General features: G+C 39.8%; 2 protein-coding genes across 2 annotated transcripts in view; both read left to right on the top strand.

Moving 5' to 3' along the window:
* Positions 1-11,795, top strand: part of LOC127618309 (uncharacterized) — a 94,615-nt gene extending 82,820 nt beyond the window's left edge. The window contains exons 18-24 of the mRNA XM_052090691.1: positions 5,217-5,354; positions 5,777-5,853; positions 7,456-7,499; positions 8,868-9,028; positions 9,595-9,701; positions 10,186-10,306; positions 10,885-11,795. Of these exons, the coding sequence (XP_051946651.1) occupies positions 5,217-5,354; positions 5,777-5,853; positions 7,456-7,499; positions 8,868-9,028; positions 9,595-9,701; positions 10,186-10,306; positions 10,885-10,950 (714 nt within the window). The 3' untranslated portion in view covers positions 10,951-11,795. The remainder of the gene's footprint in view (positions 1-5,216; positions 5,355-5,776; positions 5,854-7,455; positions 7,500-8,867; positions 9,029-9,594; positions 9,702-10,185; positions 10,307-10,884) is intronic.
* A 1,777-nt stretch (positions 11,796-13,572) lies between these two features.
* Positions 13,573-17,628, top strand: LOC127618315 (prostate stem cell antigen-like). The gene is made up of 3 exons (XM_052090698.1): positions 13,573-13,662; positions 16,839-16,955; positions 17,272-17,628. Exons 1-3 carry the CDS (start codon positions 13,602-13,604, stop codon positions 17,466-17,468), a joined length of 375 nt encoding a protein of 124 aa, XP_051946658.1. The 5' UTR covers positions 13,573-13,601; the 3' UTR covers positions 17,469-17,628.
* Positions 17,629-19,915: the final 2,287 nt, after the last annotated feature.

The raw sequence follows: 19,915 nt of genomic DNA, 5'->3' as shown, positions 1-19,915 counted from the left end.
GAGCATCTCTTTTCTCGGGTTGGAGTTAGACTCAGTCTCAATGACAGCACGTCTCAGGAGCAAGCGTGCTCAGTCGGTGCTGGACTGCCTCGCTTCCTTCAAGCCAGGCACAGTGGTCCCTCTAAAACTTTTCCAGAGGCTCCTGGGGCATATGGCGTCCTCCACGGCAGTCGCGCCGCTGGGGTTGATGCATATGAGACCACTCCAGCACTGGCTCCAGACTCGAGTCCCGAGACAAGCATGGCACCACGGCACGCATCGGGTAAGGATCACCCCCGCCTGCCTCAAAACACTCCGACCCTGGACAGACCTCTGGTTTTTACAGGCAGGAGTGCCCCTGCAGCAGGTGTCCCGACGCGTTTTGGTCACAACCGACGGCTCCCGGTCCGGGTGGGGTGCCGTGTGCAGCGGGAAAGCTATGGAAGGGGCCCCGCTGGAAAGGGGCCCCGCTGCATTGGCACATCAACTGCCTGGACTCAAGTCGCTGCGTGCCACTCACATCCCCGGCAAGCTCAACGTTGTAGTGGACGCGCTATCACGACAATGCCTGCCCGGCAGGGAGTGGAGGCTTCACCCCCAGTCGGTCCAGCTGATTTGGGAACGGTTTGGCAAGGCCCAGGTAGACCTGTTTGCCTCCCAGGAAACCTCCCACTGCCCGCTCTGGTATGCCCAAACAGAGGCTCCCCTCGGGACAGACGCGCTGGCACACAGCTGGCCCTCGGGGCTGCGCAAGTACGCATTTCCCCCAGTGAGCCTTCTTGCACCGGTGCTGTGCAAGGTCAGGGAGGACGAGGAGCAAGTCACGTTAGTGGCCCCCTACTGGCCCACTCGGACTTGGTTCTCGGAACTCAGACTTCTCGCGACAGCTCCTCCCTGGCAAATTCCCCTGAGAAAGGACCTCCTCTCTCAGGGACAGGGCACGCTCTGGCACCCGTGCCCAGACCTCTGGAACCTCCACGTCTGGTCCCTGGACGGGATGCGGAGAGCTAGCCGGCTTACCGGCGACCGTTGTGAATACAATCAACCAAGCCAGAGCCCCCTCTACCAGGCACCTTTACGCCCTAAAGTGGCGCTCGTTCGCAGATTGGTGTTCTTCCCGAACCGAAGACCCGCAGAGATGCGCGGTCAAGTCAGTGCTCCTGTACCTACAGGAGAGGCTGGACAGGAGGCTGTCCCCGTCCACCCTCAAGGTGTATGTTGCCGCCATTGCCGCCCACCACGATCCTGTAGACGGCAAGTCTTTGGGTAAGCACGACCTGATCCTCAGGTTCCTGAGAGGCGCCCGGAGGTTGAATCCCTCCCGGCCAGGCCTAGTTCCCTCCTGGGATCTCTTGGTAGTCTTGGCAGGACTCCAGAGACCCCCCTTTGAGCCACTTGAATCAATTGGACTCAGGGCCCTCTCTCTTAAGACGGCCCTGCTGATTGCGCTCGCCTCTATCAAGAGGGTCGGGGACCTGCAAGCGTTCTCTGTCAGCGACACTTGCCTGGAGTTCGGTCCGGCGGATACGTCTGTGATCGTAAGGCCGCGACCGGGCTATGTGCCCAAGGTTCCTACCACACCCTTCCGAGATCAGGTAGTGAACCTGCAAGCGCTGCCCCGGGAGGAGGCAGACCCATCCCTTTCATTGCTATGTCCAGTGCGCCCTGCACATTTACCTGGACCGCACACAGAGCACCAGACACTCTGAGCAGCTCTTTGTCTGCTTTGGGGGATGGCAGAAAGGGAATGCCGTCTCCAAACAGAGGCTCGCCCACTGGGTTGTCGACGCCATCACACTGGCTTATCACACCTAGGCCGTGCCCCTACCCTTGCGGGTCCGAGCTCACTCAACAAGGGGTGTTGCGTCCTCGTGGGCACTGGCCAAGGGCACCTCCCTAGCAGACATCTGTAGAGCCGCGGGTTAGGCAACACCCAACACCTTCGCGAGGTTTTACAACCTCCGCATTGAGTCGGTTGCATCTCGTGTTTTCTCAGGTCCGAGCCCGTAGAACTCGGTAACACGTAGACCGACCGGCCGGGTGGATCGCTTGCGCCCAGCACCCTTTTCCTGACTTCAAGGTAGTGCACCTTCTTCCCAGGGTGCCCCACTCCGAGTCGGGACCCTGGTCGATTCCTCCCCAGCCCTCCGGGTCCGCGGTTCAGCGGAGGAACTCGCCGACCCAAGCCACTGCAGGTACCCTGATGGCTATCCTGTACTGGTATAGGTGCTCCACAGGTAAGGCCTCCTGCTCGGACTCCCCCTGTGTGTAATTCCACAGTTCTGTCCCCTTACGAGCGGACCCCCGTGTCTCCCTTAGGCAGTTACAGCTGCCCCGGTCGCCGTGCTGTAGCAACTCCCCCCTTTCGAGGCTGGATATACCAGCGCACCATACTTTCCACACGAGCCCTAAGACGGCCGTGTGACGTGTCTACCACTTTTCCTCCCCAAGAAAAAGGGCAGGTGTGGTCTCCGCAGGGTCTGGGTAAGACCCCCTTCCCTATATGCGTGTAAGGGCCCCGGCCGTGATTGCTCTATGCGAGAAACATAGAGAGAAAAGAGGCCCAGCCAGGCTGGCCCGTTCCCATGTTGGCAAACATCGCCTTGTTCCCCTTCCAGGGTAACTAGAAGGATTCCGATGTTCTTATGGGGCATTGGGGAAGGGTACATGCAGCCAGGTACAGACGATGCGCGGCACTGGATGAAATCCCTGCCTGCCTCTGTATCGGCGGTTCACGTACACGGTTCAGCGCATGGCAAGATTGGAATGGGTCCCCTAGTATCGCTTCTCCGACACAACGTGGAGAGAGCGACAGAAGGGGAACGTTTGGTTACGTATGTAACCTCTGTTCCCCGAGGGAGGGAACGACACGTTGTGTCTTTCCTCCGCCATGTCGCTGAACCGAGCCACTGTTGTGGCCGGACCATTTCCGGCTCCTCAGAAAAATCCTGAATGAACTCCCGTATTTGCGCCGCTTAAATACCCGTATGTCCGGGGGCGGGACATGCAAATACTGGCTGCCAACTCTCATTGGCCTTTTTTCATAGATCAGAGGTGGATATCGGCGCTCGAGAGACCCATAGTGTCGCTTCTCCGACACAACGTGTCGTTCCCTCCCTCGGGGAACGGAGGTTACATACGTAACCAAACGTTTTTTGCATTCATGACAAAATCGTTTATCCATATCGTAGTTAGATTTTGTCTCATTTCTTAAAAATAGTGTGATTATTTTTTGTAGAAGACTGCAGGCAAGTCTGCACAGACAGATATCAAACTCTGTCACAGGACGTCCCATATAACACAGGTCAAGTTTGCACCCCTGATAAAACTTTGGGGCTACATTTCCAAAAAATGTATTTGAGCTATAGCCTTAATGTCTCAAAAGTAATTTTTGGCATACATATACATTTTAAAATGTTATAGTTCTTTTATATTGAAAAAGAGTGACACTGTGTTTTATGGCTGTATTATGGAGTAATGAGTTTTACCGATGAGTATCATGAATTGATGATTTTTTTAAATATAAAATATTCTAAAACATTACTTGTTAAATCTCACCCAAATTAGTTTTGCAGACACATTTCACATGCTTCCTCATCACATTCTCCATGACGCATTCTTTACCTACTATTTTCATTAGTCATAAACCATCATTCATGCCAACATTGTAGTTGTAGAACTGCTCTGAAGAAATCAGGATTACATCACAGGAATTCCTTCAGATCTGCATATTCATTTTTAAAGCATTTTCCCCCATTTGCTTTTTAGAATAGTTCCTCTGTAGTATTCTTCATCCTCTGCTTAAAACTGAATATTTATGCATATATGATTGGTGGTGATGTACTGCAAATGCTGTTCTTTTGGACTGGATCACACATTCAGAGACCAGAGTTGGTGTCAAGGCCAGTCCCCTGTAAGATCAGACCGAGACTGTATTTTCAAGAGCCAGACTGTCCATTTCAAAGAACTGAAACTGAGCAAAGGAAGAATTTTTTTCAGCATTCATTTAAAATGTTATACAGTGAATAAGTACAGTAGCTGTTAAGAGCTACTTAGTTTATTCGTTCAGATTTAAATGGTTTGCAATGGTGAAGATACCACACTGACCTGTGGTTGAGGTAATTAAAAGTTTTAGTGTATGTTGGAAATAGACTGTGAACTTATCTGAGACCATAAGCCAATATTCGGATCCAGAGCAAGTGGTACAAGACTACAACTAATGGATTGCTTATCATTTCAGTAGAGTCAGTTTCTGTATGACTATGTGTACCACTATGACTGTAGTGGTGCCCAAAGATGCAATAAATGGCATTAGCAGTAATGCTTCTTTCAGACCAAACATTGTGATGGGCATTTTGTATTGGTACCCCAACACAAGGCCCCCTACCTCGAACAAGAGCCAAACACAATTAATCTCCTAATCCAGCTCTGTTAGAAAGAATTAATCAGATCTCATCAGCAAGTGTGTGTTTAAGAGCTAAACATGATGATTATTGAAGTACTACAACCCATCACTGGATGTAAAAAGTTCGTCTGGATATGACTGCCATCTGAAAATGCATTTAAAACAATTTGTTTACCAAAAATGTTCAGTTTAATAGTCAGAAAACAGTAGCAGATATTAAATAACATTGACTGAGACTAATGCATTTGTTGTACTGCTGGCAAAGAAAGCAGATATTCATAAATCTTGTATTTTCTTTCTGTTACAGTATATGAATAAAAGTTTTAGTGTTTGTCGTTTTGAGTGTCTGGTTGCATTAACTACCCAGTCAGATTCATTAGACTTTTTAATGTGTTCATTTGTATTTCGGAAAATAACATGGTTGAGGCAAAAAGTATCATCAGTTTTTGTAATGCATTATTAGATCATCAACTTTGCTCATTATTAGATCTCCAATAACTACTGTAACACAAGGAGCAACCTGTACTCCTGCAGTCCTCATCTAACAGCATTTCCTCCCAGACCCAGATCCAATAACAGCCGCAAACCTTTCATGACAAACAGCTTATCACAACCATCTCACATTGAGGATTGTCAGTCATAACAGTACATACTGAAATCTCATCTCTCAATGGCTTGAAGCTCTTGAATACAAACTAAGAGCCTGCTCTCCATGGCATTATGGCTTTGCTGAGTAGAACCTGATGGGCTGCCTCCCTCATGTGTGGAATGAATGAATTTACAGAATGAAACTCACACATTTTTAATGGTTTCTCCACAACTCTCTCCTTAGCAGCAGAAAGAAATGGCCTCACCAGGAGACAGTGGAGTTTTGAAGAGCTCTCTCTATTCTCAAACAGGATACAGTGTAGGGGAAAGCCCTCATCTGCCTCGTGACATGGACCACTCGCTGGGCATCGCCCGAGAAGAGGTATACCACATTTTCAAAATTACATGAAGCCATATTACAGTGAATACACCGCATAGTCATGGTAAAATCCTAGTAATTTAATTTCACATTATATTAAACAAATTAATTATTTATTTAATGTGCCAGAAGAATCTTATTTATTGCATTTTATTTCCTAAATGTTGTGACAAATCTTTCATAATGCTCTGCCACATATTTTCGCATTGAGATAAATCAAAGCAGTAGTATTTGTTCCATTACAAGCTCACCAGTGAAGAATATTGTTTAGAGAGACTTAATCATTTAAGAAAATAAGTAAATAATAAGTACCAATAAGTACACCAAAATACATTATACACAGTGAGTAATGAGTGAAAAGAAAAGTGTAGTGTAGGTCTCAACTGATGCAACAGCACGTGACATGATGCTGGTCTCATTGACAGATTGTTGTCAAAGAGAAAGAAGCCCTGGAATGGAAGAGACAGTACGAGGACAGCAGACGGGAAGTGGAGGAAATGAGGTGTGTGTGTGTGTGCTTTATGATGCATTGAGTGGTGGTGCTCATGCGGTTGATTCAAATTCAAGTCAAGCTTGTGTCATTTCCCAATCCCGTTCTCCTCTCTTCTCCCCATCCTGTTCCGTCCTCTTTATACTGTTCCCATCAACACAAGTTTAAAAAGGGCAAAAGTACGATAAAAATGTATCTCACTTCGTATTTCTGACATAGTTAATGCTCCTTTGCTTATATGCCACACACCTCAGATGCAACAAACCATGCACAGTTCACGGAACAGCTTACACATCAACCTCATTCCACCATCTCAATCTGTTTATCTCTTTACTACTGTTTTTTAAAAGTCCAGCCCAAGCAGAAAGCCAATTAAAGAGGGCCTTAAAGCGTTAGATGTGCCATAGGTGGGGCAGGAGGAGGGAGAGAATAAATGGAATACAAAACTGTAGTTTTGTTGACAACCATTAAGAAAACACAGAATGGCATGTAACTTGCCTGTCACACACCGAAATGCAACGTTATAGTGTGTTATAGAAGTTTTTGCTTCACAATCTGCTGTCAGAGCAAGTAGGCGTTCCATCACTGGCCATTTTCAGCATTGTTGCATGGTTTAAATTGTTTTTGTCAGCTCACTTCACAAATAATAAAAGATGCAGAGCTGTGTAATTGAAAATACAGTTGATAGAAACAGGACATGTTTAATTTTCAAGCTCCTTGACCAGGGGCAGTGTGAGAAATGCAGTCAGGGAGGGTTGGGGATTACGGCCAGCTGGACTGTGCCTTGTTAGTGTGGATAAGAATGGAGCTTAGTTCATTAGCCTGATTGGGCTTAGGATAAGTAAGGCCTAAGAGGCTAAGGAAAGGCATAGCTAATCCATCTGCTTACTGTGCTGGCAACCTGCATTTCTTAAAGCAAGCGCATCTACTAGCCTCTGCCACTGCCAGCCATTAGTGTCCAACTCCAGACCCTCCCACATGACATGACAAAACAAGTTCCCCGATCTTTAAAGTAATCTCCCTTATTAGGGATTTAAGTCATTTTCACATTAGCATGTATCAGCATCAGTGCTATTAGAGCTCTGTTCCAAAACCTAGTGAGCTGCCTCACTGTCTACTGCCTACATAGGCTGCTACCTTATAAGGGAGCATCCTAACTGAAATGGAACCTCTTAAGTGACTGAAATTAGTAAGAAATTGCCAGCAACTATAATGGCAGTGACATTTGATACTTTCAGTTTTGAATTAAATACTGTATATTTTTTATACATAAATCAGTTTAAACTGATTATTTATAATCAGTATTTGTTTCACTTTGTCACCTTCATATTTATATTTTATTTGATCTCTTCACAATGCATTTTTTCCAATTGTCTTCAATTCAAAGACAATTGGAAAATTGAATAAAATTGCCTCAGAATTTGAATAAAACTAGGTTTCATTATAAGACAGCATAATTAATTTACCTACATTTTGGAACAGCCTTCACATTGGGAGTGCAACTTATGAAGCCTTTAAATGCTGTCTTCATAGGCAGCTCAAGATTTGGACCATTGAACATCATAGTAATCGAATTCTAACTTGATTTTGGTCTCTTTTTTTTTTCCTTTCCAGAAGGATAGTTATGGAATTTGAAAAAACCATTGCTGAAATGATTGGTGAGTCTTGATTTTTAATCTTTTGTTGGCAATTTGTTATGTAAACACTGTCAGGCAGTTTGTCTGTATGTTGTCTTCTACAACACAATAATTGAACATGCACAACCCTTCCCTAGTCACGCTACATCTACACACATATGCAATATGTTTTTTTTAAATTTGCAGACAAATCTTTCGTGCCTCTTGACACAAACACTGGTCTGTTATAAGCACAAATCTCAGAAAACTCCGTAAAACGCCTCACCCGCTGACAAGTTTACTTCATTTCTTTGCTTTTAAGTATTTACTATCATGCAAATACTGTAGGTTGTGTTCAGGTCTTGATATTCGGTGTTTGGTTTAACCCTGTTGACATGCTTTTTTCTCTTTCCTGGACATTATCCTTTTTTATGTCTTATATTCTTTATGATTAAAAAAAAATACCATCCTTGTTATTCCACTTCCCAGCTATGTCATTCACTTTATTTATTTTTTTTATCCACACTTTACAAATTTTATTTCCTTGGTTCAGTATATTTAATTAATTTTCTTGGCCAATTGCAAGGCTTTCACCAAGTTTTAAATTTCATTTCTTTACTTGAGACACATCTTTCTTTTAAGACATTCACCCATATTTGTGACACGCTTCTCACATATGTTCCTCCCTGCTGGCTTGACTTAATGCAGTCCCTTCTTTCTGTTTTGCTCCCTCCTTCCCTCATAAATATTTGATAAATCACTCAGGCATGCCTGGTAAGTAACAGTGACTCTTCATTTTCTTTGTTTGTGTTGCATAAAAATATCTGATATTGACAGACAGGAGAGGTGTCCTCCCTTTTAATTGTCTGATATTGTCTGCCAGCCATTTTTACATCATATGTTTTTGCTCTTTTGATAAACCTGTTCTCAGAACATCTTGGTCTCAAACCACATTGAAGAAGCTATACAGACAATAAAGACCAACCGAATTCTCTGCGTATTTCTACTGTATTAAGAAAAAACAACTTCATGTAAAAATCACCTGTAGCCTCATTCTACATTTAAGTTTCTTTAAAAAAGGTCTTCTCATCTAACATCCTGTGTTTCAAGTGGTTATCCCATCGTTTAGTATGTGTGTTGTCTGCATGCATCACAGAGATCCAGGGATGAAATGAGGGCCTGCATTTTCATACTGTATGTCATCATCGCTAATGTAGATGAAGTAATAATGTAGAGTAAATTTTTCTGAAGTACACAGAGGACCATAAAACTAACATTCTCTGCCACCAAATTCTGCTCCTTAGAGCAGATTTGAACATCTCTTTGTGTGTGTGTGTGTGTGTGTGTGTGTGTGTGTGTTACTGGAATATGACCTTATAATGCTTTTGTGTATTTTTGTGTATGTCTCAGAGGGTGAACAGAGGCAGAAGACTCTGTCAGATCACACTATCCAGCAGTTAATTCTGGAGAAGGATCAGGCTTTGGCTGACCTCAACTCTGTGGAGAAATCTCTTGCTGATTTGTTCCGTCGCTACGAGAAGATGAAAGATGTCTTGGAAGGCTTCCGCAAGGTGAGTTACTTACATGTACGCATTTACATTTACATCACTAGTCAAATTTCTGGAAACACTGAATGTATGTTTCTCATGGTTTTCAAAACCTTTTGATCTAAAGGCATATGTTTAAATGCTTGAAAATTATTTTGTAGACAAATATAAATAATAATAAAAACATTTTTTAGATTTGTTTTTCATCAAGTAGCCAGCATACATGGAAACTCATGCAGTACTGTTTAAAAAGCGTCCCAGCTGAATACCTCCTTGATATCTTAACAGTTTTAATGAACATTTACTAATTCCTATACTTCCATTTTTGTTAGTGCATCATTTGATAAATTTATTATAATTGTAAAATGTGAAAATAGCAATAACATTGAACTGGAAATTTAGGTCCAGTAATAATTACTACATTTTACCCCACGTTTTGTGTGTTGTAATGTGAAAACACATTCAAACATTCACATTTAGATTCTTGAATTCTTGGCACTGATATTTTTCTTCCACTAAGGATATTTCCATTGCTATACTGTATGTTATGATATTGGTTAATCACATTGTAAACTTTGTCATTCTTCCAGAATGAGGAAGTGTTGAAGAAATGCGCTCAGGAGTACTTGTCTCGTGTCCGTAAGGAGGAGCAGCGCTACCAGGCACTGAAGATCCACGCTGAGGAGAAACTGGATAAGTAAGTACAGATCTCTCACAATGCGTATGTTTTTTAATCTGCTTTACCTGGTAGGATTTATATTGCCTGGAACAACAAAGGTGACTGCTCAGCCAATTAGGGGTTGACTTACACACTGTGCACTTAGTGGGTGTGCTTGAATGAATGATCTTATACCAATTATGCTTAATAAACTGACAATGTGTAAGGTCATGTAAACACCTTAAACCAACCTTACCCCAATTTTGCTGTGCATGTAAGCACCTTTATTTAATTTGGTGGCTTTTTCAATATGTGCATGTGTTGTGAGTATGCCTGTTTATGTTTTGATGTCAAAACCAGTGAAAAACCCATGATTTTGAATCTAATGTGATTGTCAATTTTTTTTGAATTAGTAGATTTTGATAGTAATCACCATATTGTTGTGCATATATATGCACTCATTGCTCTTGAGTCTATTAAAATATTAAATACTGGCATGTCTTTGACCATGTGGCATCTGCAGGGCAAATGCTGATATTGCTCAGGTGAGAGCCAAAGCCAAGCAGGAGCAGGCAGCGTATCAAGCCAGCCTAAGGAAAGAACAGATGAAGGTGGACTCACTGGAGTGCACGCTGGAACAGAAGGTTTGACCAAATTCACAAATCACAAACTGGTCATCTGCTACATAAATTAGGACTTTCATTATTTAACATTTTTTCATAATTCTCATCATTAAGTTGTTTTTTTTTAAAGAAAATAAGGTCACACTTTATATTAGGTGTCTTTAAATACTTTGTACTAACATTAAAAGACATACAAGTCAATGTATTTATTATGTAACTACTGTACATGTTGTTCTGCAAAAAACTCACAAGATTAATATTTTCTGCTACTGAGGTTGAGGTATGGGTAGGTTTAGGGTAAGGGTTGGGGTTAAAGATAAGGGTTGGGGTAGGTTAAGGGTTAGGGGAAAGGATAACAATGTCACTACAGATGTTATCAAATGCACATACTTAAAATGTAAGTACAGTGCAACAACACGGATGCACATATTAAGTACATTGTATCAAATGCTAAAGTAAATAGTAGTTAAAGACACCTAATCTCCTGAAAAATTTAAATAATAATTGTGTTTGATATAAAAACTCATGTGAAATGCACTAATCTTTCAATTCACATAGAACTGCAGATATTTACATGCTGTTTTCAATTGGTTTCACAGAACAAAGAGATTGAGGAACTGACCAAAATATGTGATGAATTGATTGCCAAGATGGGGAAGAGCTAGCCATCCAGAGACAGGGTTCTATCCATACCACAATGGGACAAACACAGATAGCATGGAACAAGGAATTGGAGTAAAGATTGAGGAGAAAGATTGTGGGATTTGGTGTCTTTCTGGTGGACAGTGAACAAACCAAATGAGCTTTGTGTCTTCAGAAAATAGGACTATTCAGGAATTGGAGAACACAATAGATTCCCTCTGTAATGACTTTACTCTTTATTTTGATTTATTAATGTACTCCAGTTACCTATGTTGAGGGACTTTTGAAAGCAGTCCCCATCATTAGAGAGTTTTTTGACAGTCTGAATAGCTTACGTAGCGAGAGAGAGACAGTATTTGTTTTACTGAGTGTGTGGTTATGAGTGCCGTCGCCATGGCAACCACTGATGGAGCCGGCTGTTAAACTAATTCCTCTGGTACACACTACTTAACTTGAAAACAGAAATAGAGAGAATATATATATATATAAAACAGATCAAGTAATCATTCAGTTGTCACAAAGTGGATTGTTTTAGGCCTTGATGGTTTTGTAAATAATGAAAATGACTTGAATATAGTAAAGGAACAAAGCTTTTAGCAGATTTTGATACTGTTAGATTGATCTGCTTCCTTGTGTATCTTTGTAGATACTTGTTTGTTTTTATTGTCTCCTGGCAAGAGTGATGTGCATTTTTTATTTTTGGATTTTATTTTGATATATAAATGAACCCACTTGTCACTGTCAGTGGTTCAGACTTGAGTTAATTTAATCTGAATGGATTTGTGTCATTCCTGCTATGGCTGATGTTTCACACAGCTGCAAGATCTGCCATTTACACAGTACATGCTTACAGAGTGCAATAAAAGATGGCAATACAACTCTTCTTGTCTTCTGTTCTATATTTCACAAACACAAAGTCAACGTACAACATTCAAAGACTGAAATGACGTAATAATAATGTGATCCTCTCCAATATTACTAGGGCATTAAAAATGTTTTTTGGAGATGTTAATGAACAAAGAATTAATCTTATTGACATGATCCTGTGCCTGAAAAGATTTGCATTTGTAAGATGGCAGATGGGCATTAGGATGCCAGACAGACTATATTAGAGCCTGTGACATGCTGGCCTGGCACAGAACCAAACTGTCTGTGAGTGAGCAAGTTAGATGAAGAAGAATTTAACCTTTTAACTGAACTCTCAAACAACTGGTAGATAGAACATAGTTTGCTGTTACATTAAAAATTAAAACACACTGTCAGGCCCTGATCTGATTTGCTCAAATTTGATTAATCAAATCCATGTGATTATGCAGGAAACCATCATGGGCCTTTTTAATTTGATCACAAAGACAGAAATCAGAAACTAAGAAGCATCTTCACAAAAGTACACAGAACCCAATGCATTTTCAACCGATTTGTTCAGAATTAAAAAAAATATTTTATATATATATTAAAAATGAATCTCAGTCACTATAAGGATATTTTTTTAATAAATTAAAAGTAAAAAGAAACTATAAGAATATATATATATATATATATATATATATATTAGTAATCAGAAATCACAATTCTTTACTTCATGGAAAACATCACATTAATAATTACTTTTATTTTCCAAAACATTGTTTACAGAAGTTTGTTTTTCTACTTAACACATTCAAAATAATGTCTACAGTATATGTCCTCCTTTTCATTGTCACACGCAAGTCGCACACTCAGCTCACTTAAAATGATTTATTAGTGACTTCAAGCTGTCACAGAATCAGACATGCATTTAAACATTATTCATGTTTTATATGTTTTCTTTATAAATAATATTATTTTAGAAATGTGTAATGCATTTAAAAGTAATTAACTTAATTGTATGTCAGTAACTGTTATCTGATTACATGAATTTTAAATTGTTATGTGTCGCCCCACTTTTCGACTAAAATGTAATTAGACAATTTTGTAATCAGATTATACCCAACACGGCATACAATAAGTTATTGATAAAACAAAAATTATGTAAGGGTGGTTGAATTTTTTTTTAAATGAAATAAAGGTTTTGCAGTAAAAGTAATTTAATTGTAATAAGCAAGGCAAAAATATAAGATAAAAGAAGTGTAGTCTCTAAAAAAAGTTTTTATACAGCATAGCACAAAAACCACACTTGGAATCAAATATTTCACACATATGGTTCACTCTATAGTTATTGTGCATCTGAATCCAACATTAATCAAAATAAAAACAAAACTTAATTATTCCACATTTATTTTTAATCCATTTGTTAATTTGATGGAGTAAACTTTGATTTGAAAAACATTTAAATAGATTTTAGTTTTTTTTTTCGTTAAGTCCACTTTTCTGCTGTGTCACAAAGTGACATGCTGGCAAACTAATACTGCACATGGAGGATGCATTAGTTACTGATTTCTAGAATACAATTTGGAGGGAATATGGGACACCTGGCAAACATGCAGCACTTGGGGTGGAGCGCAGTAACATCCCTGACTAGATGATCATTCAGATCTTAAGACTGAACAATGGGCCTAAGAGGACAGGCTGGTAATCTGTGTCTCCTTACTTCTGTTGGGTATTAGCTCTCCAGCAGGGCTTAAGCTAAGGGATTTTAGAAGCAAACAACCAGCTTTTCATTGTGTTAACCTGACAGTTACAGACCTCCGGCGACATGAGAGGTGCCCATGTTTTCCTGCTGATGGGCCTGTCCCTCACCCTCCTCGCTGCTCACAGTGAGTATCACTCTCTTATTTTGTTCTTTTTTTTATGTTTGAGACTTTTCGGGCCAGTTGATATAATCAAATCCTGATTAGCTTTTCAGTCTAGACTTCTCAAACTTGTTGTCTTGTCTCTGTTTCATGTTCTGTGTGTATTCTCCAGTTCATTCCTTATTCTTTATTTCAATTAGTCTCTTCAACACTCTTAAAAATCAAAGGTTCCAAAAGGAGAGTTTCGCAGCGAAGAGAAGCGCAGAGAAGAAAAATGTTTGGTTTCCCAAAGAACCTTCCTGTGAAATGATTATAAAAGAAACATTTATGAAGAACCTTTTTTATAGCCTAAAGAACCCTTTTCTACTACAAAGAACCTTTTGTACAATGTGAAGTTTCCATGGATGTTAAAGGTTCTTCATGGTACCAAACATGCTGATAATGAACCTTTTATTTCTAAGAGTGAAACATTTCAACCACATTTGCTCAGTGGTTTGTGCCTTTTGCCTCAGAATATCTTCTCTGTCTTGAGTAAGGCGATCAAGCACTAACTGTAAGGAATCTGTAAAACCAATCCCTTAAACAGATTCAGGAGTTACAAAAATCTTGCTGCCTGGCTGGTGTCAGAAATCATTGTTATGGGACTACTAGACCAAAAAGGAGATAATCTCTCCCTGTACCACAAATTATTTCCAAAGCCCCTTTCAGATGGCATCCTGTTATCTAAAAACAAAAAAGTGCAGAACTAATTCACAAGTAATTATTGAGAATTAGTTCAATTTGATCAATTTAGTGGAATAAATAATTATTGTTAACAATTATGACTGTCTACCAACATAGTTTAACATTTTAGAGATGATTGGTATTTTTTTTCTCTCTTCGTGTTCGTTATTTTTAGCTGTTTTTTTCCCTAAAAAACACTTCCTGACCCATTCTCAAAAACTTTTGACTTTCTGACAAATCTTAAAATTTTAAATTCAGTTCAGTGTTTGCCCGTAAAAGCTGTAGTGTAAACATTTTTTGAACATCCTGACATTCATAAAGGACAACTTGACTGGTGTTCATTATTTTATTATTTAAGTTGAGTTGTGCAGTAACAAATTCTCTTAAAAGATTATCTTTTTTTTTTTAAGATGGTGTCAATAGATCATAAAATCAAAAAATCATACCGTTATATAATATTTCACATGACCATTAAACAATGAAACACCAACGGCATATTCAAATTACTATGGGGGAATAAAATGCAGTTAAAATGCAAATCAATTACTTTTTTTTTTATATGGTGGGTAAATCATGTGCAGTGTCTTCTTCCTCTTAACTTTTTCATAATTTTTTTTTCTTTCAAAATACAAGTTATAACATTGATGCAATGACATGAAATAAAGGTACAAAAATAAAAACTTTATTGATTAATTACTTATTTTGTTTTGCTTTTTAGCACACTTGATTTGCCTTGCGCAAATGCTTGACCCGAGAAAAAGAAATGAGTAAAAAACAAACACATAAATAATTGTATATGTCTTAAGTGGTGTACCAGGTGAGGGGGACAAGGGTTTTGACTAAATCAAATATACACTTTCTACAAAGTTTTTAAAACAATATAGAGTCAGACCATTTTAAATTATTTAATAAAAAGCTAGGTCATAAAGTAATTCCTTTTAAATGGAGTTTCTTGACTATTTGAAATCTTTTAATGACTAAATAAAGTGAAGGGACATGCTTGTCACCATATTTTTATAATGACCCTCCTAGCTCCACATTCAACGACACATGCCTCTCAGACATTGAATACAGGTATCTTCAGCTACAGTTCACGAAGGTGTCTGCTGAGGCACTGAACCACTTAAACCAAAACTATAGTTGGGCCTAGAATAGAATATCAAATATTACAAATTTTAGATAACAAATTATATAACAGAGCAGTTTACCATGGGGAAATTTTTGTCCGAACAATAAAAAAAGTGTCACTTTCTGCGGCATGCTAATATAAATTTATGACCCTTCTCCCAGTATTCTGTGATACAAATATAATTTTATTATAGTCCAAAACTGCCTTGATATATTTGAAAAATTACTGCTGAGGTCAGATTAGAGATTTGCTTTCTCTTTCTAATATTAAAGTTACTTCCTCAATGATGCAGTGAGATCCAGCAGATCATGCATCACCCAACAATTTTGCAAACATGATTTTTCTTTACCAAAACTGTCTGGATAAATTTCACAAAAGGTACCTGAAATATTCCACCTTGAACTTGAACTTCAATGGATGTTTCTTTAAAAACACACATTTGGGAGATGATGGCAAAGAGGCACATCAAAAAGGCTTAACCACCACATATTCTGGGCATTAACAAGACGGTTGACATGTTTCTCTGCCGTGACTTCTGTTGATCCCTTGTCTCTGGTGAATGATTATGAAAAACATGATTTTTGGGATGAAACGTCATTCTTTTTATTGGGTTCACAAACAAGTGAATAAAAGGGTAGAAGAAATTTGTAGAATAAGGAAAACTAGTAGAATAAGCTCTGGAATGATTTTCATGGGGGCTGCATCAAAATGATCTCAAGTAGCGATATATTTGCTGGCAGCTGTCTTAAAGCTGCTTCATCATGAAGACTGAACCAGAGTGAATATTACGCATCATAGTCTGTATATCTTAATATATTGTTGATATGAGCTATTACCTTTTTGTATTTTTTATTATTATTAGAATCTGGCACTGGAGAGATACAGAATAATGAAATTCACCTCAATTGTTCATACTAGTACAGCAACAACAAAACAATTAAATACAGTGCAGATGTAAAAAATAAATTAGTTATTGAGACATAGAATCATGGTGTTCATGCAGACAATGCAAGTTTGAGTCTGGCTTGTAAAATTTCCTTTCCCCCCCACTGTCTGCTCTCCACTACCTGTATATATAAAGGTGGCAAAAAAGCAAACAATTAGAAGAAAAAAAACAAAGGTTTAAAAAAGAGATACTGTATTAGTCAGTAGGTGTGGAGGTATCTGATGTGGCTATTTTTATTCTACTACAGATAGAGTATATATATATATATATATACTGTATATGTATGTCTGTTGAAGAAATAACCATTGCTGGCTAATACCAGCTTAGAACTTCAGGCTTTTTCTTGAAGAATTGTAGTGTTAAATTGAGTTTTTGATATTCTGCATCTTTGTACTTGTTTAGGTGAGGCACTGAAGTGTTATACCTGCATGGGCTCTACAGATGAAGACTGCAATCGCCAAGGCTCCAAGACCTGTCCGAGCTACTCAGATGCATGTGCCATTGTCCGAGGACATGGCAGTAAGTTCAGTAGTTACACAGTAAATAGTTAATCTTCTAGCATAGATGGGTGAGAATAATAGGGTGAGAATTTTTTTTCTATAGATCTGGGAGATGAGTCACTAAGGAAAAAATCTTCAGAAAAATCATTAATGACTCTAGTGTGTGTGTACATGTATGTGTGTTAAAGGGAAGCACTGTATAAGGTTGGTGTATAGAAAGACAGACTGCTCTGTCTGGCCTCAGCTTAGAAACAGCAGGAGGTCTACAGCTTCCTTGTGAGGATGAAAGCACATTAATATACAATCATGCTGTCATACTGTTCTTGTCTTCTTAGATGGTGTAATGAAGTCATGCTCTTACAAATCCTTCTGCAGCCAGGCCAACAGTCAAGGCTACAGAGCTCCAGGGGTAAAAGTTCATTGCTGCTACTCTGATGACTGCAATGTGGCTGGACACGCCACTAGAATCAGCACAGGCATCAGCTTCCTTCTGGGGCTTCTCTTATGCGTCTGGCATTTGCTGTCAAACTAATGTTGCCCTCGACAAACTGAGCCGGTTATTAAACTTCATTACCACTGTGCAACTTGACAGAACTCTGTATACTGTGTGATTGATGCCATACGTACCGATAAAGTGAATCGTACCATAGTGCAAATGTCAGCAAGTGTACTGTCATGGGATTGTGCATACAACAAACACTCACAAATAAATGCAAGGATAAGTATGGTCATGCAAACACATGTAGGCTAATGGATAAAGCACTGTTAGCTGGTCGTTATAACATACTAAACCCCAACAGGGTAATCAGAACTTGGTCTTGTATAACCCTATGAGGTTTATTTTGGAATAGTGACTGATTGTCTGTACTTTTTCCCTCCTATTACATGGCTTTTATTATGTGAGAAGAAAGAGACCTTAGAGTAATATGAGAGACATGAAACTAGCAATGTAGGAAATGGTTCGCCATGGGACAAATTTAGCAGTCAATATAAAGCAAAGTAGTTGACCACAGAATGCTGGAAATGCTTGGGCCTATAAACATTAAGTATTTGAGAAAGCTGTATAATAAACACAGAAAAGATCACATACTGTACACAGATATTGTGTCATATTTATCTGCATTAAATAAATCTTTGTTATTGTTTCAAACTGGCTAGGACCTCAAAAAAGCCTAAAGCCTTTGATTCCTTAGGCAAAAAACAAACAACAAAAAAAAATCTAAATGAACAGTTTGGGTAAAATGAAGAGAGAGAGAGAGAGAGAGAGAGAGAGAGATATGAATCTTGGAGAGGTTCATCATGCTTTAAATGTGTAATTTAATTTTAATTTAATTTCACTCCATGCATTGAAATGAACATGAAAATAACACGCAATAACACACTCTCTGGCTCTGTTTGCTTTTGTGCTTGCCTGTAAATAAACTGCTTCTTCCCTTATGGTCAAGTGTTTTTTTTTTTTTGCCGTTCAACCATATACAGTTTGTACGGTACACACCGAAACGAGACAACATTCCTCCAGGACCATGGTGTACGGTGGCCGAGAGAGCTCAACGTGCTGCAACCTAAAGAAGATGCATGCAAATAGAAAAAAACGCATGCAAATAGAAAAAAACGCATGCAAATAAAAAACCATCTTCATCAGTTTCACAACACACGTGTGCTCCAAATACTCACAACACAACCAAATACAGAAACGCGCTGCAAAAGCTCACAACACAACCAAATACAGAAACGCGCTGCAAAAGTTCACAACACAACCAAATACAGAAACGCGCTGCAAAAGTTCACAACACAACCAAATACAGAAACGCGCTGCAAAAGCTCTCAACACAACCAAATACAGAAACGCGCTGCAAAAGTTCACAACACAACCAAATACAGAAACGCGCTGCAAAAGTTCACAACACAACCAAATACAGAAAGCAGCTGCAAAAGTTCACAACACAACCAAATACAGAAACGCGCTGCAAAAGCTCTCAACACAACCAAATACAGAAACGCGCTGCAAAAGTTCACAACACAACCAAATACAGAAACGCGCTGCAAAAGTTCACAACACAACCAAATACAGAAACGCGCTGCAAAAGCTCTCAACACAACCAAATACAGAAACGCGCTGCAAGTAACACAGACCACAGCGGAAATGTTTCCGGGGGAACCAAATAAGTGACGAACCAGGCTGGGACGTGCTTATTGCACGTGAGCATCCCTATGCCCTACTCCCTTCGAAGGGCAGACGGCAGAGCTCTTCAAGTGAGACTTTGGAGTGAGCATGGCACTAGTGTGCCATTTATGTAGCCGTTTGGAACGCACTTGATGAAGGGAGCAATGAAAGACAACTTCCAACCTAATTATTTTCACAAACACAGAACCACATGAGACTACACAGACTAAATAACATTTCTACATAAAGTGCACGTGCAAACGTGTGCAAAAAGTACGGGACAGTACAATAAATTACTAAAAGGAACAATAGGCACAGTAAGAGACAGTGTACAGCTCCGACCAGTACACATTTGTAATCGAGTAGTGCAAAAAGATGACACTTTCTAAAATGCTAAATGTAAACATAACATACTATGAAATAGTGTTCTATGGACATAACAGTTATTGAGGTAGCAGCCAGGTATAAAAAAAAGTTGGATGGTGTACAGGTGTGTGTGTGTGTGTGTGTCAGTCCAGTCCCTGAGTTTAGAGGAGTCTGATTGCTTGGGGGAAGAAGCTGTTACACAGTCTGGCCGTGAGGGCCCGAATGCTTTGATACCTCTTGCCAGACGGCAGGAGGGTGAAGAGTTTGTGTGAGGGGTGTGTGGGGTCATCCACAATGCTGGTTGCTTTGCGGATACAGTGTTTTATGTAAATGTCTTTGATGGAGGGAAGAGAGACCCCTATGATCTTCTCAGCTGTTCTCACTGTCCTCTCCAGAAACGGTGCAAGTCCCAAACCAGACAGTGATGCAGCTGCTCAGGATGCTCTCAA

Source organism: Xyrauchen texanus, chromosome 24 (assembly GCF_025860055.1).
Source record: "Xyrauchen texanus isolate HMW12.3.18 chromosome 24, RBS_HiC_50CHRs, whole genome shotgun sequence".
In the NCBI taxonomy this organism is placed as follows: domain Eukaryota; kingdom Metazoa; phylum Chordata; class Actinopteri; order Cypriniformes; family Catostomidae; genus Xyrauchen; species Xyrauchen texanus.
Note: the sequence above shows the minus strand (reverse complement) of the source record. Positions and strands in the feature narration are given on the sequence as shown.